Here is a 24,472-nt window from a genome sequence, read left to right on the forward strand (position 1 = left end):
AGAGGTGATTTAAAATGGTTTGAGGCAAAACTGAAACATAGCATTTAAGTAAATCTTGCACAGGAACATAAGCACAATTGATGAACTTTTTGTATCATCTTCCACGTATATGAACTATCAACACCGGGAAGACACAAGCGTTGTATATCCTACATGCCTTGAGGAAGGTATGTTTTCCAATCCCTCCTGTTATCAAAGTGATGAATTTAAGTAACATTTAAAAAGAGAATTGGAGGAGAGTAACGACACTCAGTATTCATCCTACTTGGAAGAACTCCCAGTTAAATTCTATTAAAATCTGTAGGCAAAATGTTTCTACACTATACTATTTCAAGATTACAGCATAAATTTGTTTGATATTATCTACAATTGCGTGATAGGCACCGATTTGGGAATTGGAGTGCTTCCCAGTTTTAATTGGTAAAAAGAGATGCAAAACCAGATCATAATAAACATAACTGCTGCAGATTTGTGTGTGGAAAAAAATTGATTTAAATACAGAGAAGTATTGGATACCGAGAAAATTTATATAAAGCCTGATCTACAAATCAGTTAACGTGAAATGCTAAAATTAAAGCAGTTTTGCCTCACTGCCTTCAATGAGAGTGTATCAACTTAAATCATATACTTCATTACAAGTGCCTTGCCGATCCTGCTGTTATTATATATAAAATATATTAACAAAGAGTTGAATGTCTGCACTTCCATCTCATAGGAGTGGGTGATCAAAGGTTAATAACCATCTAAATTTATTTTATAGCCTAAAAGTACAGTTGTACCAGCTTCCCTCACCAAAAAAAAAAAAAACCCTACATGTCAATCCTAAAATCAATATGAAGCTCTACTCACATCAGAATGAGTTTTCCCCCAAATGAGAATTAACATAAGCAGCCCAACAAAAACCTTCTACAAATGAGAATATTCTCGAATAGAAAGCCGCAGAAATTAAAGTTCAAGAGTAAAACTAGGGTTTGAACTCCAGGGAGAGCTGACATTTTAAAAAGCAGTGCCACTGAATTATAGCTCTCTACTTCTGGGTGGGGTACCCATCAAATGGGTGGAGTGCCTCCCCTAAAGGAAGGAAAAACTGGCACACACTAACTTGGCCTTTTGAAAGATTTTCTAATTTGCCAACAAATGAAGTCTCGCACCAACTTCACCCATGAAGCCTCTTGCCTAATCCAGTTGCAGACAAGATAGCTCGGGCTGGTGTGAAAAGCCCAACTGGGAGAATGGAAAGAGGAAACGTGATTGTGGAAGATGATAAAGCAAATAGGTTTTTAAAACCCCAACTTTAAAAAAAAAAAAAAAGGTAAATTACTGTCTTATGCAGCATATGTTAATGGTCGGCTGTTTCCTGTCTCAGTAGTTGTTCGACTTTCAAAAGAAGTTTAAAATAAGTAGCAACTTGGGGGGTGGGGAGAGAATGAATCAATTTATTTTAAATTGCGCTTGGTTGTTTTGGAACAGGCTGGTCACCCCTTTTGCCCATGCAGTTTTTTTTTTTTCCATTGTCCTCCTCACATGTTTCTTGCTGTAGAATAACAGGTGTAAATTATTCCTTGACGTTGCTTAAAAGAAGAAGTAGTAGTACTAAACAGCCTGAGAGTAGCGATTATTAATTGAAATTAATACAGATTGATTAAAGAGGAGGGACGAAAAGAGCCGTAACATTTTTTAAAAACTTTGTGGGGACACTTTCCTTTTTCTCAGCCAGTCTGAAGTTAGCATAACCTAAATTGCACCAGCATTCACAAAACGCATTCGGAGAAACGCAGCAAAGCTCAGCAGGAATGATTTTTTTTATTAAGAAAGAAAAAAAACAAGAATAAAAATAACTGCATCAACAGGGTCTTTCTTCTTCAGGCTTCAAGCCCGGTTTTACTTGAGTTCTTTTTTAAAAATGGCAGTTAGGCCACTAAAACCAATCCAGAACATTATTAAAAGTTAAAAGCTACCAATTACTTCTGTCTGTTCTTTTAAAGCAAAGTTTGGCATTACGTCAGTCGGTTTAAAGAAAACAAGAAAAAGAGGGAGAGAGCGCGTGCAAGAAAAGAGGGAGAGAAAGTTTCCTTCTTGAATAAATAAAACCACCAGGGGAAGGTGTCTAGCCTCTTGTAAAGGGTTTATAGCACTTTTTAAAAGAGCTAGGTACATTTTGAAAAATTAAAATATTTTTATCAACTAAATTTTGGGAGGGAAAGTAAACGTTAATCTGGTTTTGGGAGGGGGCAAAAAGTAATGGGAGAAGAAATCTTACTGATTTGCCTACAGTTTTGGAACTGGAGTATGTCTGTGCAAACACACACAAAACGCTGATTGAATAGAACACACAAGGAAAACTTCAGCACAGTTCATTTCCCCCCAATGGAAAGCGGTTGTTAGAATTTTACTTAAAACTTATCTCAACCGCTTAATATTTCAAAATCCCTAAGTGGCATGCAAAGAAATCTAACACAGAACAGTATGACAGTATCATAAAAACAGAGGTACAAGCATAAAAACGGTCAAACAGTAATGTGAAGTAGTTTTTAATAATAATAATAATAATAACCCAACAGAAATCCAGTAATAAAAAGGTCCAGTCTTACGGGTCAAAGGCAGCCTGGGCAAAAAGATATGCCTTCACAAGAAGTCTGAAGGAACTGATGGATGACGCTTCACATACGGCAGAGGGAAGGGGCAATGGAAGAAATCACCCATTTTGGGGTTACCATCCTGTGATATTATGTCGGCTGCAGTGGCACAAGCAGACTTTCCCCAGATGATCTTAAATGATCAGTTTAGCAAGGAACACGCAGCCCTCCCACGTTCCACATGCGTGCCTTGGAGTTTGTGCATGCATGTGTCTCCTTTCGGTTATCAATACTAACAAATGACATTCTTCAGGCAGGCTATTTTATGGGATGATTCACATCCTAGAACATGCCCAACTCCGATGGGGAAATTATGCGACACTACAAAGCAGGCTACTAAAGGCAGCAAGACGTTTCCACGCGCATTTTTGTTGAGCCATACAGGAAAACCATGCTGAATTTGAGACACGTGGTGAGGAGAGTCTCTTTAACATGTTATTCTCCCTCACACACACAACATTGCCCCCATGTAACTTTATAAGCTAGCCACCATTTTTATGGACATCTCAGTGATTCATTCACACACAGAGACTACGGAAGAAGCTGCAAACTAGGCAACTGAACTAGTGGGAATGCGCAAGTGATGTTCAGGTGAGTGAGGCTTTCCAAATGATTCCAGGAACAATTGCTAACGATTTACAGGGTTCCCCTCTCTCTCTCTCTCTCTCTCTCTCTCTCTCTCACACACACACACACCAAGAAAAGAAATTCATATTCAATATCTCCGTGGAATACTGCCCAGTCGCACACTTCCCTTTAATTTTTCCGGCTGAAAAGTGGGGCATCGGGCCACACAGTTGCAAGCTATAACTGTACACTATCATTTTAAATAATAGTTGGGGACAACTTTTAGGACAACCATTGCTGCAGGCCGCTGACACCAACTTCCACAAACCCTTCTAAATAGATAGCTCCAAAGACACTTATATAAAGTAATGTGAATGTAAATCTAAAATTAAAACCCAGTTACACCTTTGGTAAATATTTAGAATACAGTGATTTAACTGTTTTAATAAACTGTAATGTGCCCACTATAAACTGGATCCCTGACTCACTTATTTGAACTAATAGAGTCCCATGCGCATTAATATACTCTACGATCATAAAGAAGGGTATAAGATTATTCAGGTTTTTCAACAGAATTGGGATTAAACTGGTTTAAATTCAGCCATTTCAAATCTAGGTGAATTATGCAGATAATGAATCACTGCACTAGGATTTCTGGCACAATAAACCTAGCATAGGTTTACTCTAAAGGAAGCTCCACTGCATTCAATTGGGGATAATGCAATGCACATTTAACTGGGAGTAACTCCCATTGAACTTTATAGGACTTACTTCTGAAGAGACATGCCTAGGTCTATGCTGTCAGGCTGAAATCCTATGCAGTTACCAGGAAAAGTTCCATTAAACTAAACCTTGTATCTGAGTAAACATGCATAGCATTGTGCTCTTAATCCTATTGAAGTTAATGGGACAGCTTTCCTTGCTTGTACGCACTTTTTTTCAAAAGTTGTCAAAAGTCAATAAAACTAAACAACAATTGGGTTTCCTTCTCATCTTCCATTAAATTGAAAGTAATCACAGAACTATCAAAATTTGGGTGGAGGTTTTAAACTGTCACAGCTAAATCATAACTCTGTTGTAACAATATATAAGGAGGAAGTTCAGAAAGCATAATACAGATTTTAAAAATATCCCCCTTTTAAAAGTGTGTGTGCACGTACACTCACAGCTTAGAATAAAACGTATATTTAGGAACAGACAAATATCAATACCTTATTCAGTGGTATTAATAAGAAAAACCGTAATTATTAGCTGTTAAGAGAGTCGAATCAGTGGATCAATCAAGTGAAGGTTAAGTTGATTAACTGATATCGTGATGCATTAAATCTGTGGGGCTGAAAATTGATTTTGTTTGTTTTAATCCTGCTTTCACTGTGCTACTGAAATAAGAAATGAAAAGGAAAATATTAAAGATGATCCTTCTTTCTAACAAGTGGAAGCTGTCTTCCAACATATCAGAAAATTGCAAATATGCAGGTGTCTTGGAAATACGCAACTGTTAACCAAAGAGTTAACTAATCAGTTAAAAGGTAGATAATTAATCACATGAAATTATTTAGCTGACTGACAGCAATACTAATACAGTTACAGATGGGTAGCCGTGTTGGTCTGCCATAGTCAAAATAAAAAAAATCCTTCCTGTAGCACCTTAAAGACCAACTAAGTTAGTTCTTGGTATAAGCTTTCGTGTGCATGCACACTTCTTCAGATACATCTGAAGAAGTGTGCATGCACACGAAAGCTTATACCAAGAACTAACTTAGTTGGTCTTTAAGGTGCTACAGGAAGGATTTTTTTTAGCAATACTAATAGTTGATAATAGCTACCAACACCTGAAAAAGGCAACCCCTAGACTTCCATTTAACCTGAGAACCTCAAAAGGTTGAAACTCACCAACAAAGACTTTCCTGTGTTTTTAGGGGGGCGGGGGCGGGAAATACAGTTGTATATTTGAATTACTCACTTTGTGAATTGTGAGGTGCAATACTTGGGACAGAAAACTCTGCATTTATGGTTACCCAATACTGCCAAAAATACAAATCTAAACTACCTTACTAGTTGTCTTGAGGAAACTAAATTAAGCAAAGGCAAACAGCAAATGGAAATTTGTCAGTCTGCTGGAATGAATAGCTTCATTTTACACACAAACCAAAAATCTGAATATCAGAATATATTGCTGTCCGGAGCCAATGCTTTAACCAACAGCCTGATCCCAAAAACATTACGGGAAAAGTTAAGTTTTGGTGTGGAACTTAAATCCACCCATGACCATGGCCCACAGGTTTGTTACAAGAGAAAGCACATTGAAAATGTCACCAATTCCCACTTGGTTTATCTGTAAACAGAGAATTACTTTTTTCAGATTCCCAACCTGACATGTTAGAATACGTTTAACTATGAACGTCCATGAATATTTTGCCATAAACTTTTAAACAACGTTTAGTTTGGTGCATTCAGAAACGACAATCGAGATTGTCAACTGTAGCTACAGGTAAGATCTGTAGCTACGCAAATAAAGTCTATTGATTGATTATTACTTAAGAATTGTCAAATATTGATAGGTCAACAGTATATATATCCAAACACATACAAAACTAACTTTGAAGCTTTCACTGGTTATTCCGTGCAAAAGTAATGGTGATACCCATGCTTTTCACTTTCATCAATATTTTTAAAGAAACTTTTGAAATTATTAACTTGTGCACACTTCTACCTTTCATAAGGTGAAGGTCACTTTCAAATGGCCACACAAAGCATAGAATCATAGATAGCAAACTATCTTCGAACCACAAGAGCAAGAAGGAAGTAGTCATTGAGACCTTAAGGACTGAAAAACATAAGACACTCCTTAATGGTTTCAATCAACAAAATATTGTCTGAATGCTGAAATCTAATGAGCAGCCACTGTCAGAAGCTCTTCAACAATTTTGCTTTTACTGTCTTTAATGAGCAGAGCTGCAGCACGCAAGCGGTCTATATGTATACAGGCACATTCTTCAAGCACAGCAGATATGGTACATTCATTAAGGCTGAAACACTGTGCACATTTACTTTGAAGTAAATCAGTAAACTCAGTGGAACTTACAGTACTTAGACTCTTAGAACTTCATAGGAATAAACAAAATAATTAAGTACCTCGTGCTGATACACACACACACACACGTTAAAATAACAGTGTTATTTACAGTTAGAAACTATACACAGTGCTATTCCACAAATACTTGGAAAAGCTATTGTTTCCTTTATGAGATAAAGGCATTTTTAAAAGGCATTCTAAGGAAAGTATTGGCTAAACTGGCTCGCTGAAGCCTTAGATCAGAGTTCTGCAAGTGCTTACTTTGAGCAAGGAATTTGAATGTCATCAAACTACTCTAGAGCAAATCCTTGCCATAACAGGTTATACTTCACAAATGAAAACATATATGTTGAGGCTCAAACACCTCAAAACTATACCTGCAAGGTTTTTAGCGGGGGCAATTACGATACGATACCTTTATAAGAATAAGATCTACCATTTGATTATTGATTTAAACCTCCAAAATGTATTTTGTGTAGTGAAGTTTTTAGCTCTGTCTTCAGTACATTTTATTGCTATCTGATCTACCTGAGATCACCTCCTAATCCAAGAAATGTAGTCTGAAAACTACCAGAAAACTATCAGAAGCTGGCTTTAAGATATATCTTTTAAAAAACCAGTCTCCCTAAAAGGTGATGTTATATTCTTATTACTATTGTCCACAACACCCAGAAGTAGCATAGTAAGCTGAGGACTACATTTCCTCTTCTTGGAGACAGCTCTAAACTTAATCATCTCCCTTTTGATTACGAATATGGCACTGAATGTTTTGAGGATTTCTATTAAGCTAATGGTTGGTGATGTGTCCTCTATAATACACAGCTTAACCAACTTTTACATCTTTTTAAAAAGAAGGAAACAGAAAGGCCTTTATGTCTTCTTTTAAAGCGGGGGAAGTGAAGTGCTCCATTTGTTTGGATTAGCTATATTTGTAACAAACTTTCACTACAGTTGTAAAAAAAAACCAAAAAAAAACCCCTTGCAAAATGTTGATATCATTTCCAGACGGCTTTGTCAGCTTCACGATTTACAGGAAATAGTTGGTGTTCTCATGAAAGCCCTGCATTTACATCCATGAGCAATGGGACTTGTGTAAAAAAAAAGTTTGTTTTTTTAAATTAAAAAACAAATCTTCCTTTAGAGTTTGCTTTTCCTAAGATTCTAATTTGTCACTCTGGCGAAAATGCTTGAAAAGCTTTCTCACCTAATGGACTATTGTGAAGATGAGGACAAGCTGCGCCTTCTCTTCAGAAAGGACAACTGTAAACTTAATTCCTTGTTTGTCCCATTCAGGAACTAACTTTTACCAATGAATTGCACTTTACCATTTGTAACACTTGCCTTTTGTGTTTTGTGTGTGTGTGTGTAATATTTAAAACCACGAATGCCAAGAGAAGAGCAAATGAACTCTTCCAACAGCAACGTAGTGGAAGAGTCTGTTAAATATGTTTAAATAAAAAGGAAGAAGAAAACGCAAGTCCCACCCAAAAGTCTGGATTCCCATCCTATCATTATTATTTACTATCATCCTTAGCAAGCAGGAGCATTCACAAGGAGCTCACGTATTCACACACAAAATAGCTGTCCACTAGAATGCTGATTCCCCAATTCCCACTTGCACTTTTTCCTCAACTGTATTTTTTCCAACTTTGTTACAGTACTTCCTGCTCATTGGCAAAAGGATGAATGGAAAGAAGGTTCCTTATGAGTCCTCCTGTTTACTCCATCACTTGGCCTCTGACTTTCTTTTTCTTTTTCTTTCCTTCCTTCTTTTTCAGTCAATGAAATTTAGAAGGTTGACATTTGCGGATTGGGAAAAAAACATAGCAACTTACATTGATATGTACGTACTTTGGTTCTCTCAATCTTTTTTTAAAAAAGTTGCTAAAGGCACCGAAGCCTTAAATAACACATTGTTTACCGTAAAGTGGTTTAAAATAAAAATAAAAGGAATGCACTAACTCAAACCTACCGAAACATCAGAGGAAAATTCTCCTGAACAACAGAGCACAAGTCGACCCTGAGAAGTGCTAGTGAAATCTAGCAAGCGTCCCTTTATGATCAAAGGCAGAGATTAGAGAAAGGGAGGGGGAAAGACCTATGGGGTAGAAAGTGTCAAGTTTGCACAGTACCCCTTCCCCCCCAAAAAAAAGGGGGGGGCAAGAGCTTCTTCCTGGAGCTTTTAATAACAAACCATCCCACTTGCCCTCCCCTCGGTATGTTTATCCCAAGTTACTATCGGCACAACTGCAATCTTTCCTTCTTAAAGTATTAGGAAGTTTCCACCTCTCCATTCATTCAGTCCTTGGGTGGGTGGGGGGAAATCTGCCACATGGACCTCAAGTGTAAGCAAATTATTGCTGCGGGGGGGGGGGTCTGAAAATTAAACGAAGTAACTTGTAGGAACTCAGAGAGCTGAACAGGGGTCCTGGCCTTTCAAGGGAGAAAGTTTTAAACTCATTTAAAAGATGCCGTCCCTACCACCACCACATCACCTTTTCTTTTGCTGGGGGGTGTCGGTGGTAAGAGACCAGGAGAGAGTGCTCCCCTTCCCCATCTCCTAAACGCATAACGCAACACCCATCACACTTCTCTCCCCATCCACCAAGTTACACACACATAACGCAAAAAATAATAATAATAAAGTTTCCTCCCTCCCCCCCACCCCGAACTTACTACTTTTCATGATGGTCTCCCTCTTGAACGTGGATTTTTGTCACAGCCCCCATTCTTCCCTTTTCTTCTATCCTTCTAAAAGAAAGCAATTTCCTCTGGGAACAAATCACAAAGGTGCCAAAACTCTGGAGGGTCTCTGCACTCTCTCTGGGTGCAAGATTGGCAAAACTTTTCTTTTTAAGAATATCTCTGGGCTTTCTTCCCCTCCACCCCTCCTTTCCTTTCCTACATTTGAGGGGGGGGGGAGTTGGAGGAATTAAATCAAAGCTATGCACGTAGGAAGGGAGGGGAGTCAGGAAAGACACCGGCAGCTTTAGAAGTTCTTTTCGGGTGGGGGGCGGGAGAGAGGGAGCGCAAGGGGGAAGGGCTTCCCTTTTTCCCCTTCTCTCCTCGGCTGCTGAACTTGACCCCCGCTGACTCCACCACCAACAGGGCTACTGCAAGTTTTCAAGTCGCCCATTTCCCAAGCATCAACACATGGTTTTGACCCACAAAAGCCAGGCCAAGCAGAGAGGGAGGGAGGTTTTATTTAAAAAAAAAAAAAAAATTGCAAAAAATATTTTTATAAAAAAAAACCTCCATGCACTTCTACTTCTTCTTTTGCACTATTTTACAACACCCCTTCTTTACAACACCACCAAACTCGCCCCCTCTTTCCAACGCACCCTGGATTCGGAGCTCTGATTTTCTCATTGCGCACGCAGACATAACGCACACGCGATATACCATTTGGAGAATATCCTTTTTTAAAATAAATAAATAAATTAAAAAAACCAGAGTCACATACGCAGTGATCGCCAGAAGCAGGAAAGGATTTGCGCGCAACCGGCCCCCCACTCCCCTCCCCTCGTCTTCCTCCTCCCCCCCCCACCTCCGATCTCCACCTCTCTTGCCCTCCCCAACAAACCACACACACACAAAACACAGCCCCTGATGTTGTTCTTTTTCAAACCAGCCCCCTACCTCCCCACAGGCCCGGTTCTTTAACATCTCCCGCCGCCGCCACCACCACCACTTACCTGTTGATTAATCAGCAGTAATAATAATAATAATAACAACCGGAGCAGCTTGAAAGATGGTGGAACTGTCGCTTGAGCCATGAACCGTCTTTCTGTGGTTTGCAACAGAGTTGATCTTGGATTATTTTGGAAGAGGTGGAAAGCGGGGGGGGGGTGGTAAGAGAGAGAGAGAGAAAGAGAGAGAGAAGGAAGGAGGAGGGGGGAAGAGAAAGGAGGAGGAAGACAGAGAGAGAGGGAGAAGCGGGGGTTAAAAGCAGGAAGAAAAAGAAGGGGAGGGAGAAAGAGAGAGGGGAAAATAAAGATTTGCTTTTACAACCCCCCCCCCTTCTCGCCCCCTCTGCTGATGGGGAGAGAGAGAGAGAGAAAGGGGGAAGCGCAAAGGAGGACCTGAATCTGTCTGGTTATGTTTATGAAAAAGGAAAGAGAGAGGGAGAGAGAGAGCCTGGCTTCTAGTGGCACAAACAAGCCCCCAAAAAGGAGGAGGAGGAGGAGAGGCGAGGAGGCTTTTGGAGATTGCAAGGAGATCAGCTCTTTATCAGAAATGTTATCGCTTGTCAGGACCTCAGTCTCCGAGCATTACGTCAGTTTCAAGACACCAACACTATTAATATCAAAGGGAGCCTTAGCGAGAGAAAAGCGCCACCCCAGACGGAGAGCCCTTAAAGAGACAGTGCAGGCGTCCCCTCTCGCCGCTGCCGGCCTTAGCCCGGCCTCCTCCTCCTCCTCCTCCGGCGGCTCCTCCTCCTCCTCCGTCTCCTCTCGCTCGCGCAGTTCGCAGCAGCAGCGGCCGCGGCAGCAGCCCCACGAGGCGAAGGCGGCCGGGGAAGAATCACATCATTCACACGTCTTTGCCCCTGACTGCCGGGGCGGGGAGAGGAGAGGGAAGCGGGGTGGGGGAGTGGGTTTCACTTTTGCAAAAGGAGGGAGACTTTATCCTCGTCCCCCCCCAAAAAAAAAACCTCCTCATTTTTTAAAAGGAAAGAAAAAGAAATGCCCCGCACAGGAAGTTTTCAGAGAAGCTTTTGCACCCAGTCAGCCCACTTACTGCCTCAATGCTGGCAGAGGCTCTACGGTTGTTTAAAATTGGGGGGGGGGTTGGTGTTCCCTACCTGGAGATGCCAGGAATTGAACTTGCAGTGCGAAAGAGCTGCCCCTGGTTTTGCATGGGGGTGGGGGGCCTTGTCTAGGGCTGGTGCAAGTTTGGGAGCTCACCTTTCCACAGGAGGGATCAGATCCTCAGCTGCCTGCCTTGGGAAAGATGGATTTGGAAAAGTCACAGCATGAAAAAGAGCCTGCATGCAATTTTATGGTTGGAAGTCCCTTGCTCTGTAGGGGAAAGAGAGAGACTTAGGAAAACATCTAACAGCCCAAATCGAGAGTTGGTTAGTGGTGCAAGTAACTTTCATTTGCTTGTTTTTCATATTAGGTCATTTCTTTTTCATGCAACCCTAAGCAAGACGCCGCATGAACAGCAGTGCCGAGCCCCTGAAGGGTTTTATCATATAGGTGGTGTACAGTTATATACAGTATGCTCTCGTATGGAAACTTCTAATTAACAAAAGTCAGATTCCCTATACTGTAAATTACCAACCGTCTATGACATTTTTTTAAAAAAAATCCTCTAAGGAAAAATTCTCTGTGAAACAATTTTCAATGTAAAACAAGGAGGTGCTAAAAGGCGGCAAACATTTGTGGGACACTTGTAGAACCCTCCCCCCCCTCCTATAGATTACTTGCTGTGGTGTTCTTCCCCTTTGTAATACATTTTAAATTGGCTTCAGACTTCAAGCAGTTGTAATCTAGTTTATTCTCGCTCCTAGTAAGAGATTATCCAGCCAGGAAGCATGAAAAAGCTAATTATTAGCTAGACATAAAGTTATTTCGCACAAAATACGTTTCACTTCATATACAATGTTTCCCTGAAAAGTGTCCTTTTGGTGGTGGGGAGGGGGCGCACAATGCAACTAAAATATTTCAATTTAGCAAACAAAGCAAAAATTAATTTGAAATAAACCAAGGCCTGTTTTGCTAGATTAATCGTTTGCTTATCTTTCGTATAATATACTGGAAGATGTGTAAACTAACTCATTAATTCATATTCCTCCACCACCCACCCCACAAGCTTACTTATGTTCTTTTGTAGGTTTTGTCTGATAAGCACTTCATGAATACGAATGCAATAATTCACAGGCAAGAGGTGAACTTGTGAGGTAAGTAAAATGTAGCTGCTTTATCTGACATATACCATGTTACTTTAAAGAGGGAGAGGAGAATCATTACATGATGTGGAGGACTGATTATATACTCCATCACCAGAAATTCAGTTGGGAAAGCTAAGAAAGGTAATACTCATATCTGTGGTGGAATTTAAAGTCTGTTACTAAGGACTATTTGCATTTTTAATGGTGGAATAATTTACTGTAGTACATTGCTAATATCTACTATAAGCACTCTTTGGGGAAGCAAGATCTGCACGTTTTATTTTATTAAGCTCTAAATCCGATTGCTGAAGAAATTTTAGACAGAGACAATGTCTGGAATAATTTACTCAAACAAGGACTGGCGTTCATTTTTCCATCAATAAGGTTTTAGAAGACTCTAAAATACTTAGTTTAAACTAAACAAAGTCTTGTCTCTAGGTAACTTGCGACCCAACATGCAAGTAAGTTAATCTGGTAGCATCATGTTGGGTTAACTGGGTCATGGGTTCGACTGCGAGTGAGCAAACTGAATATGCCTGAACAAGCTTGTCAGCTGGCACTGTGAATGGAAAGTATAAAACAAAAAATAGAGGTGATAGCTTCTTACATGCCCCTGGCACTGATAGAATCAGGCTTTACAAAAATGAATTCTGTTCCCTTTCATATGGACTTCAGTATCATCACAAGGTGATTTTGAAAAAGAAATTCTAACAAAGGTTCAAACAGCTCAGTCTGTAACTTTGTCCCCAATTTCCCCAGATGTGAATTCACTTAAAACTATTGTGTAAAATTACTGATAACTAACGCATCTTACCATAAGCACAAACTTTTTGAAATGATGCACGTATCCTTTCCAACATATCACTCGGACAATAACTCCTATGGATTTACATGGCCAGGTTAAAAAACGAAATGCTAGAATGATCCCCACCCAACACACACATCTCTACTTCATAAATAGTAAGGCCAAGCTGTATTATTTTCCAACAGGAAAATCCTGGAAAAACTGTATTAGCAAAGCACCTCCAAAATAGTCTGTCTGACATCTACAGCATTTTCCCTTAAAATAAACCAAATATCAAAAACAGGCTAATTAATAAGCAGCTAAAGTTAACTGGGAAAAGAGCCACAAAGAACTTGATAAAAGCAAAAACAAAACAAAGATGCAGCAAAGTGTTTTGGGTTATCTTTTTCCACAAGCAAAGTTATTTATTTATGAAAAGATTTATGGAGAAAATTTCTACCTCATGCTCAAGGCTTTAGCACATGCTTCTGATTGGCACAATATGTGGATACACAAAGGGCCTCATGAGGTCCATTTAGTTAGCCTAAAATAAATATTTCCAACTCGTTCTTGAGCTCAAATAATTGCTTGATTGTAACTTCTAATATGCATGGGTCAGTTATTCCATTGTTTCTTTCAAGTACTTGTCCATCTGTTTTTGAGACCCTAAACATCCAAATTATATAAATTACATAAAGCGAGATACTGAAGGGTCTTTTTTATTCTGCTGTCCAGTACTGTCAAGCACATCTATTTTGTTTGTTTGCTTTAATTAACAGACTCTTTGTTTTCTTTGAAACCAGGTTACCCACAAAGTGAGACACTTTTTGCGGCAGGAATTCCAAAAGGTGTGGGTGACTTATAATGAATATAAACATTGATCAGTTCATTCAGCAAGAATTATAAAGTCCCCCCCCCTTCTACAGGAAGGGGGTGGAAACCACAAAAAGATTTAAACTGAGGTACAGCCCAGCCAAATTTAAGCATTTCCCCAGTTCCACTGCTTTCAACGAGAGTTAAGCATCAGTTTAATTTTAGCCACATCGAAATCAACGAAACTAGTTTCTTAACTCTTATTCCGCACTGAGACAAAATAGAACGACCAGTGACGGTTACATCTTGAAAGAAAACAGCATAGCTGCCTTTGTTTATCAAGATGAAACAGCGTACCATCTATGCCTTTATTGTTTAATGCTGAGGAGGAGGGGTGGTTTTTCCTCTCTCTCATCTTCTTGTAGTTTATTCAACATAGATACAGGGAAGGATTAGCAGTTAAGCACAAGCAAACGTGTTTTACAATTTCAACCTTTTAGTGCATAACTTCCTTACTTAAACTACTAGAGCCTATAATCACAACGATTTTACCTGATGGAACACGTTTTTCAGAAATATAATCCAACTGTTTATCCTAACATGTCATAAATTGCAATTCTCCCCAAAAGCCTGTAAGACTGACATCCATCGCTCTTAAAACGCCTATTGCCTTTGCAGACACATCATCAACAAAGGATTTCTCCATTATTATTCCCCAACTTAGTTAAATACGAGTTCTGAGGTTGCCTTTGCTCAACACACGATTGTCCCGAAGGCCATTTTGAGGTCATCCGTGTTCACATCAGGCACATGACAACCACACAGCGAGTTGACTGTTGGGTGGCAGATGAGGGGAAAAAATCCTGGAACCTGTCCAGGCCCAATTTTATGTGTGAAAGTTCTGTAAAATTTTGCTTTATTGTCTCCCTTAATTAGGATTTATGAGGAGCATTTCCTGAAGTGTCACAGTGTTGTGTTGCAACGTTCTTGGGAATTTAAACACCATCACTGGCAAAGTGGCAGACAGTTGGGCCACCTGATTGCAGTGCGCATCCAGGGTGACATGAATTTCTCAACAGCATTTTGGTAGAGAGCTTGAGAGTTGCTCCTGTTCAACAGGCAGGGCCCCTGAATTCAATGCTGAGGATCCCCTTGAGGAGATTGATACCTGACAAAGAGCCCAGGCTTTCCATGATGCTGTAAACATCACCAAAAAAAAACCACCACCTTCCTTCTGTCCTCATAGAATCATAGAGTTGGAAGAGACCACAAGGGCCATCAAGTCCAACCCCCTGCCAAGCAGGAAACACCATCAGAGCACTTCTGACATATGGTTGTCAAGCCTCTGCTTAAAGACCTCCAAAGTAGGAGACTCCACCACACTCCTTGGCAGCAAATTCCACTGTCGAACAGCTCTTACTGTCAGGAAGTTCTTCCTAATGTTTAGGTGGAATCTTCTTTCTTGTAGTTTGGATCCATTGCTCCGTGTCCGCTTCTCTGGAGCAGCAGAAAACAACCTTTCTCCCTCCTCTATGTGACATCCTTTTATATATTTGAACATGGCTATCATATCACCCCTTAACCTCCTCTTCTCCAGGCTAAACATGCCCAGCTCCCTTAGCCGTTCCTCATAAGGCATCGTTTCCAGGCCTTTGACCATTTTGGTTGCCCTCCTCTGGACACGTTCCAGTTTGTCAGTGTCCTTCTTGAATTGTGGTGCCCAGAACTGGACACAGTACTCCAGGTGAGGTCTGACCAGAGCAGAATACAGTGGCACTATTACTTCCCTTGATCTAGATGCTATACTCCTATTGATGCAGCTTTAATCTTCTAACATTCAGAGTTTCTGATGACTCTAGTTTCTAGTATTACGACCAAGGTAGAAAAAGTTCCCTATCTACTTTGTTGTTCTTGTGAGCTCGCCAGAGGCATCCGACTCTCCTCTGTTAGAAATGGGTTGCAGGGCAAGATGAATCTTTGGTCTGATCTGTTCTTCCATTCTGATAAGACGATGGCAACAACACAGAGGGATGCATTTCATATGTGAATTAGCCAACAGGCAGAACTTTCTGATCTGCCAGGCATCAAGTGCTTAGTAATCAAATAATAAACAAAGGTATGGGTGCATATATATTTTTAGTCAGGCCGAAGGAAAATTACATTAAATATTAGGATGAACTGTTCTGATAATGGTTCCAGTTACAGATGGGTAGCCGTGTTGGTCTGCCATAGTCCAAATAAAAAAATTCCTTCCTGTAGCACCTTAAAGACCAACTAAGTTAGTTCTTGGTATAAGCTTTCGTGTGCATGCACACTTCTTCAGATACACTCTCCTCTGTTAGAAATGGGTTGCAGGGCAAGATGAATCTTTGGTCTGATCTGTTCTTCCATTCTGATAAGACGATGGCAACAACACAGAGGGATGCATTTCATATGTGAATTAGCCAACAGGCAGAACTTTCTGATCTGCCAGGCATCAAGTGCTTAGTAATCAAATAATAAACAAAGGTATGGGTGCATATATATTTTTAGTCAGGCCGAAGGAAAATTACATTAAATATTAGGATGAACTGTTCTGATAATGGTTCCAGTTACAGATGGGTAGCCGTGTTGGTCTGCCATAGTCCAAATAAAAAAATTCCTTCCTGTAGCACCTTAAAGACCAACTAAGTTAGTTCTTGGTATAAGCTTTCGTGTGCATGCACACTTCTTCAGATACACTCTTCTTCAGATACACTGTGTATCTGAAGAAGTGTGCATGCACACGAAAGCTTATACCAAGAACTAACTTAGTTGGTCTTTAAGGTGCTACAGGAAGGAATTTTTTTATTTGTTCTGATAATGTAAGCGGCAGCAGAAACGGCTGACTAACTATGGAATAAATTTGTCAGTTTAAATTCTAAGCCAGAACACTTTTAGTAGAGAATATTTTTATTACTAATAATAACTATTGTTATTATTTGGACATTAATTTAGTAGCTGAGGATACTGTGCAGTTGTTTGAGCAGTTATTAAACAAAGTGACATATAGGATTAATACTGTGAATTGTCAAGATCCTGAGGATTCTGCATCTTAAATTGCATAGGCAGAGGCAGACTGTATTTCAACTCTGGACTGGGCCATGAAACTCACTGGATGGCCTTGGGCCAGTCACTGTCGCTCAACCTAACCAACCTCCTGAAGGCAAAATTACCGTATTTTTCGCTCTATAACACGCACCTGACCATAACACGCACGTAGTTTTTAGAGGAGGAAAATCCGTAGGCATGCCACCCGTAGGCATTTCCTCCATAACACGCACAGACATTTCCCCTTACTTTCTAGGAGGAAAAAAGTGAGTGTTATGGTGCAAAAAATACGGTAGTTCACTCTTTGCAGATATGCCGCCTTCAACTCTTTTGCAGCTATGTAATAAATGCATATGCAGTGCAATCTTGTGCATGTCTATTCAGAACAAATCCTCCCTAAACTCCATGTGGATTTCTCCCAGATGCCTGTGTGTAGAAAAGCAATCTTAATTAATTAAAGGAATAAATTGCACTTTTCTTTCCTCCGGAACCATCAGTAGACTTTTGGCTTCTGTTCTGCACATTAGGTGGCAAACCTCTCTCAATTATTGATTCATTTATATGGATCTATAGCACACAGACCATGCAATTCCAGGTCAGGTTATATGCAGTTTAATATAGCAAATATTGTTTGTCTAATGCAAACAAACCAGGACTTCTCAACATCTGGTTTTGAACTACAACTCCTGTTCACCCTAACCAGTGTAGTCGTTGGTCAGGGATGATGGGAGCTATATCTTCTCAGCTTAGAGAAGACTGCACTAAAACACAAAACAAAATGTGTAAAACAGCAAAACCAAACCAGCAATGATACTGCAGAATTAGTGCTGGTGGATAATTCTGATCTTATCCCAACTCCCTAAAAGAAGGCCTGCGCAAAAAAAGGATTGTCTTGAATCACCACCAATACATGCACAATTATGGGGCCAGGCACACCTTGAAGGGGAGGGCTTTCCACTGCAAAGGAGGTCCTCTCATGAACCATCACCCCATGAACTTCACAGCTTGGCAGATCTAACAGCAGTGCCTCTCCTGCAGGCAAGTCTATATGGGAAAGTCAGTTGCTATATTGTACTATTCACTGAGAGCCAGTACAAAGGCAAAATGTACTGGTAAATAACTAATTTTATTGAAGGATGACTTTGTGGGGGGGGGGTCAATAACTTTTTTCCCATCTGAGAGCCACACTGCCTCCTGGGCAACCTTCAGAGGGCCACATGTCAATGGTAGGTGTGGCTAGAGGCAAAAACAAGCTGAGCATTGAATGTGAATGTTACCTTTGTACAGTAGCCTATTTCTACACACACACATCCCTCTTCATCCTCCACACAGACAAGCAAGAAGCATTGTTAGAGTTCAAGGACAAATTCCAGCCAGACAAAGAAGATTGTGACTTGGAGAGGGTGTGTGGCTTAGATAAATCCACTACGCTAAGGCTGAGGTTCCCACTCTTAGGATAGGAGGTCACACACTAGGGTCATCACATTATTACTGTTTCCGTTCTATTGTGTTGGCAGAAGGCAGCCAGCTGGCACTCAGTTTGCCTTGGAGTGTTCCACTGCTGATCCCTATTCCAAAATATTTGACCAAAATGTTTCTAAAACTATGAAACCAGAAGATGCAAGGCTCTGATAAGAATACACTTTGAGACGCAAGAGGTTTAGGAAATGGTGCTATTCCAGTTTCAACATATATATTGTAGGGCATCCAACAGGAAATAGTCTCCCCCGACCCCCAGTCCCAGACCACATTCGTATTTTTATTATTTTTATACCACATTTTTCCCCATGGGAGCCCATGTGCTGAGCTGCATAAAAAGCCAATCTATGCAATAAAATTTTACTTAAAATACATCCTTTAAAACTCAACACAAATAATACCAGCAACTGAGATTGTGATAGACCAGAATTCCCCAGCCTGTTCTCTGGATGTATGCTGCTGCAAAACTCCCAACAGATCCAGCCAGACCCAACCCAACGACTTCCCAATGTTTTTGTTTACATCTTCCATCAGCCTCAGTCATGGCAGCTGAACCCTAGGTTGGCGAATGCTGCAATACAGAAGAGAGAGAAATTTGGGTAAACAAAATATGACCTCCATCTGGCTGAGCACCAACAATACATGAGACGGACACACTATCCTGGGGCGGGAGTTCCACAAATGGGGTGTTGCCATGGAGAAGACCATGTCTTGAGTCACCACCCGAAATGCCACCCTCATCCGTGGCACCAACACAACTACTGAGCAACTCACAAAGTATTTGAAATTTATAACATAGGTTAGATAGTTTGCCCTATTCCACCATTTTCTTGTATGTATTTCCAACGCATAGTAAAGGCTTAAAACACCAAAGGTTCCTCCCATGTTATGATCATGTCTTTGAATAAACAGAGGTCCTTCATAGCTGATCCTGCTAACTGGTAACTTTTTTCCACAAGTGAAAACCCTACTCCAAAATTACAAGGAATGTCAATTCAATGCTGTACAATTTTTCCTTAGGGCTCACTTATTTAAAACATTTTTATCTCCCACAAGGCAAATAAAGGGTCCCAGAGTGACTTGCAAATGTCAGTGATAAGAGACTCAATTCCCAGAGGCTTCCAGTCTAAACAACATGACAGAAAAGATACGGGACTGGGGGAACCAGAGAACTATTTCTTAGTTACAGAGTTCTCATAATGACCTTCTGGGATGGAAATAATTTAAGGAGAGGAGCAGCCAAAAGTTCCTGGTCTTTCAGCAGAGCTAACCTGAAATCCCATCTCTCTCCCTCTCCTTTAGCCTGAAGAAATGGCTACTGATGATAGCTGGGGGAGGAACCTGAGAGACAGGTTCAACAATGCATCCGGTCTAATTTTTGCTCAGTGAGGGTCATGTCCTTGTAAAGATGCACAGGATAGGATCTCTGGCTGGCAATTATGTCATGCAGGCCATCATTGGACAACATGGGAAATGTCTCCTCTTGGAGATTAGGCAGGAACTGAGTTTTTGGTGCTTCCAGGGTGCTGTAAAAACTTAGCTATTTGGCTCAGGCATTTCCAGACTGTATGGCCAGTTTTCAGCACCCTGACTGCTGTAATTGATAATATTTTACTGATATGGTTTTTACAGATAGGTTTAAGATTTGTTGTTATATTATGTGTCTGGCTTGGGGAGGGTTTTTTGTTTTTGTTTTTCACTTGTAAACCACTTTGGTACTCTCTAGAGTAAAAGATGGTATATAAATAGTAAATACAGGAAAAATAGTTATTCTGGCAATATCTATCTGCTATCATAAGCAAATTTTCGAAGTCCATCTAGACCTTTTTTTAAAAAAAGTTTACTATTAAAATGCACAATTGTTTCCAGATCATAATTTTTAACTGGATTTTTAAAATGTTTGCATCGTTTTTAGAAATGAAGCTGATTTCATGGTTTTTACACTTTTTTATTTATGGTTTTCACTGTTTATAATTGTGTATTTTTAAGTTTTATAAACAAACTTCATTAAATCTCATGTATACACAGTCAATAACTACAAAAGATAAACTCCATATAATAAATACATTATAAATGTTATAGTTAATGTTATATCACATAGAAAAAACTGCCGTTCAAAATTTATGTTATATTTATTTTTCATAAATTCAATAAGGTTTCATTTATCTCTCATATTTTCTCTTTCTTGTGTGCCTTCTTTTACTCTAATCAATTTCATAAGCTCAAACATTGTTACCCCCACAATTTTTTGGTCAACCACTCTTTCACAGTTGGTGGTAACCTATTTTTCCTTTTTTGTGTGCAGCTAGCATGCAAGGAAGTACTATTAAATTCCATATTAAATCCTTATGGTTTATTTGTGTCTCTAAATGCCTTAATAAAATTATCAGGGGTCCAATGGTAAAATGTAATATGTTATTAATGATATTATCTTTACTACCTCTCCCCAAATGATTTAAACTATTGCACAGGTCCACCAAATATGTCCCATATACTTTTTTAAATATCCACTTTGCCAACCCTTTCCATCACACATTTTAATGCTTATATTGTTTTGATATTTGGAACTGTTTTTAATTGTTTTTACGCCGTTGTTTTATGGTTGTAAACGTTTCATAAATGTATATTTTATTGTAACCCATACTGGGACCTTATGGTAAAGGGTGGAGAAGAGATGTTAAATATTTTAAATTATTTGAAATTTGCAATTATTTAACATAATTTTATTCTTTTTCTTGGCAAGGCTCCCGTGCGTTTCCTAGAGTGATGGACAAAAGCAGAAACAGTATAATAAAAAATAATATTAACAACCCTAGGCATGTCTGTACATACACATACACACCTAGAAAGCTGCCTTATATTGAGTTGGACCCAGTGCTTTTTTCTGGGGGGGTGGAACGCAGGGGGACGCATACCCTTTAACATTTTGTGATCTAACGGGAGAAGAAACTAAAATTCTTTTTAAAAATTAGTTTATTCTCTAGCACAGTGTATCATCAGTTCCGTTGCTACCCCCGATGGCAGCCTCATTTCCTGTCACGGTGTTTCCTGAGGCTCAGACGGAATGAGAGTACCCCTAAACTTTTTCTTTTAGGAAAAAAAGGACTGGTTGGGTCAATAATCAATTTAGCTCAATATTGTCTACAATGACTGTCAGCAAGCAGCTCAGGGCTTCAGGCAATGGAGTGGCATTGGTGGACAGTGGGGTGGGGCAGTGGTGACTTCCAGTGGCCAGTCTTGTCCACCCCCCAACCCTCCCAGTAGGTAGGAACATCATGATCAACCACAGGTCAAGGGAATGCCACACAACACGGCCCACTACAGTCTCCTTGCCTTGCCAAGAGATGCTGTGGATTGAACCTAGGACTACCTGCTCTACTACAGTGGCACCTCGGGTTACAGACGCTTCAGGTTACAGATGCTTCAGGTTACAGACTCCGCTAACCCAGAAATAGTACCTTGGGTTAAGAATTTGCCTCAGGATAAGAACAGAAATCGTGTGGCAGCGGGAAGCCCCATTAGCTAAAGTGGTGCTTCAGGTTAAGAACAGTTTCAGGTTAAGAACGGACCTCCAGAACGAGGTACAACTGTACTGAGCTATGGCCCTTCACAAAATGCTTGCTTCCACACACACAGTCATACACAGAATATGGCACTCTCTTTCTGTTCATTTGTAAGGAATAATGAATGCCAACTCCTGGCTCTCTACTTCTAGTCACTGCTGCAAATTAATATCTCTGCCTCTGTTATAAACCAACATGAAAATATATTTCCTTTCTACCTGGAAGAACACTCTGTGCTACTTCTTTTACTAGAGCTGTTTTTGAATAAGTGGTTTCGACACTGTGGTCTTTCAGTGATATCCACAAAACCATTAAGGCTAATTTGTAGCATTCAGGCTTAAGCTAGCTGTGACCCCACTGGTTTAATTACAAGTACACCCACTAAATAGGTTGTGAGTCACAGGCTGAAATGTAAGAGTTCAGAGGTATGCATCTGTTAAAGAAAAAAAAACTACCCTTGTTTGCCAGCCAAGACTCAGGCTGATCTATGAAGTCAGCCATTCATATGTGCTAACTAGCCTTTCCAACATGGCAATGATAGTAACCCCAATATTCTTGAAGGCATCAAAATAGATAACTGCTGCACAGGTAATTTAGCAATAATCATGGTATAGTCACTATCGTGCATCTTAAGTACACCACATGGATTATATCTCAGGGATTTTTATGACATCCCTGGAAGATAGGACAGCATTGTTGTTGTTGTTGTTGTTGTTGTTGTTGTTGTTGTTAAGCACCACTGCTACTTCTGAGGTGGAGTGTAGTTTTAATAAACTTTTATGAAACCTTTTAGAAACTTCAGTTTCTGTTGTCTACCTGATGTGGCATATAGCTTTATATTGCACTTTACCTTTTGGTATTATTTGCCACCTAGGAACTTCTAGAGATGAAAGTGTGGGATATAAATTTAGCACATAAATAATACATTGGCCTCAGATTATACTCTGAGGTGTGCTAGGCTCACTCCGGTTCACCCTCAACCACCATGACCCTATATTGGCTTCCCCAAGTCCCACAGGATGCTCATGATAGCCCAGGCTGGATTCCCCAGGCCATATTTGCAATCCTGGGTGATTTCTTTCTGTCTTTCATAATCTAAAAAGGTAAAGGGACCCCTGACCATTAGGTCCAGTCGTGACCGACTCTGGGGTTGCAGTGTTCATCTTGCTTTATTGGCCAAGGGAGCCGGCATACAGCTTCCGGGTCATGTGGCCAGCATGACTAAGCCACTTCTTGCGAACCAGAGCAGCACACAGAAACACCGTTTACCTTCCCGCCAGAGCGGTACCTATTTATCTACTTGCACTTTGACGTGCTTTCGAACTGCTAGGTTGGCAGGAGCAGGGACCGAGCAACGGGAGATCACCCCGTCACGGGGATTCGAACTGCCGGCCTTCTGATCAGCAAGTCCTAGGCTCTGCGGTTTAACCCACAGCGCCACCCGCGTCCCTTTTCATAATCTACCCTTCATCAAAAGAGCTCAGGGCAGTGTACATTAGGGTACATTACTCTTCCCACCACCATCATTTTATCCTCAGAACAACCCTGTAAAGTAGGTTAGGTTGAGACATGATGACAGGCCCAAGGTTCCTGGATGACTGGGCATTTGAAACTGGATCTCCTCTGCTCCTAGTCCAATGCTCTAGCCCAGGGGTGGAGAACCTAGTGATCTCCAGATGTTGTTAGACTCCAACTCATCCCTGATTGGCCAGGCTGGCTGGGGCTGATGGGAGCTGGGATGAAGCAACACCTGGAGGATCACAGATTCCCCACCCCACCTCTAACCACTACCCAAGAATGCCTTTGTTGTTTAGTCATTTAGTCGTGTCCGACTCTTCGTGAACCCATGGACCAGAGCACGCCAGGCACTCCTGTCTTCCACTGCCTCCCGCAGTTTGGTCAAACTCATGCTGGTAGCTTCGAGAACACTGTCCAGCCATCTCATCCTCGGTCGTCCCCTTCTCCTTGCGCCCTCCATCTTTCCCAACATCAGGGTCTTTTCCAGGGAGTCTTCTCTTCTCATGAGGTGGCCAAAGTATTGGAGCCTCAGCTTCACGATCTGTCCTTCCAGTGAGCACTCAGGGCTGATTTCCTTAAGAATGGATACATTTGATCCTCTTGCAGTCCATGGGACTCTCAAGAGTCTCCTCCAGCACCTTTATACCTTTCCAAATGCACAAGTAGTGGCATTTAATATTGTGGTGAGAGAGTTTGTAATACCTCCTTGTAGCTACTTCCCACACTTCCAGCTGTCCACCTAATGTCAAGACACACCAACATGAGCAAGTATTCATCCATTCCCTTGACTTTACATTACCTTTAACCCCTTCTCAGCCAGCAGGGATGGACAAATAAATGCAGGAGGTCTCCCACTGCGAGGCAACCATCTAACAGTATTGGGATTGCACCATAGCGGTGCTGTTTGCAAAGAATCCAGCTATCCAAATACCACGCAGTCATCAGCCAAGAGAGAATGGGGTGAGGAGTATTTGCACCAGACTGTCACTTAATTTCATTTCTTGCAAATACCGGTACATTTTTTGGTGAAAGGCCGCTTGCCGTGCTGAGCTCCCTTCCTGCACTCTGCAA

General features: G+C 40.6%; 1 protein-coding gene and 1 long non-coding RNA gene across 8 annotated transcripts in view; one reads left to right on the top strand and one right to left on the bottom strand.

Annotated features, from left to right (window-relative positions):
• The window catches only part of TRPS1 (transcriptional repressor GATA binding 1), a 238,369-nt gene extending 227,690 nt beyond the window's left edge, over positions 1 to 10,679 (bottom strand). For 3 of the 7 annotated variants that reach the window (XM_081204361.1, XM_081204359.1, XM_081204358.1), the window contains exon 1: positions 9,975 to 10,678. Coding sequence is in view for 1 of the 7 variants with exons in the window: in XM_081204360.1 (XP_081060486.1) it covers positions 8,956 to 8,965 (10 nt within the window). In the remaining 6 variants the exon portion in view is untranslated. Of the gene's footprint in view, positions 1 to 8,955; positions 9,143 to 9,974 lie in introns of those variants that run through there. The other 4 variants (XM_081204356.1, XM_081204362.1, XM_081204357.1 and 1 more) reach the window with 4 other exon arrangements.
• A 507-nt stretch (positions 10,680 to 11,186) lies between these two features.
• Positions 11,187 to 15,007, top strand: LOC308593154. Its single transcript, XR_014010791.1, has 3 exons — positions 11,187 to 11,356; positions 12,118 to 12,184; positions 14,709 to 15,007. It is a non-coding gene; the product is annotated as an uncharacterized lncRNA (long non-coding RNA).
• The last annotated feature ends 9,465 nt before the right edge of the window (positions 15,008 to 24,472 follow it).

Source organism: Podarcis bocagei (assembly GCF_964188305.1).
Source record: "Podarcis bocagei genome assembly, chromosome: 8".
Lineage (NCBI taxonomy): Eukaryota > Metazoa > Chordata > Lepidosauria > Squamata > Lacertidae > Podarcis > Podarcis bocagei.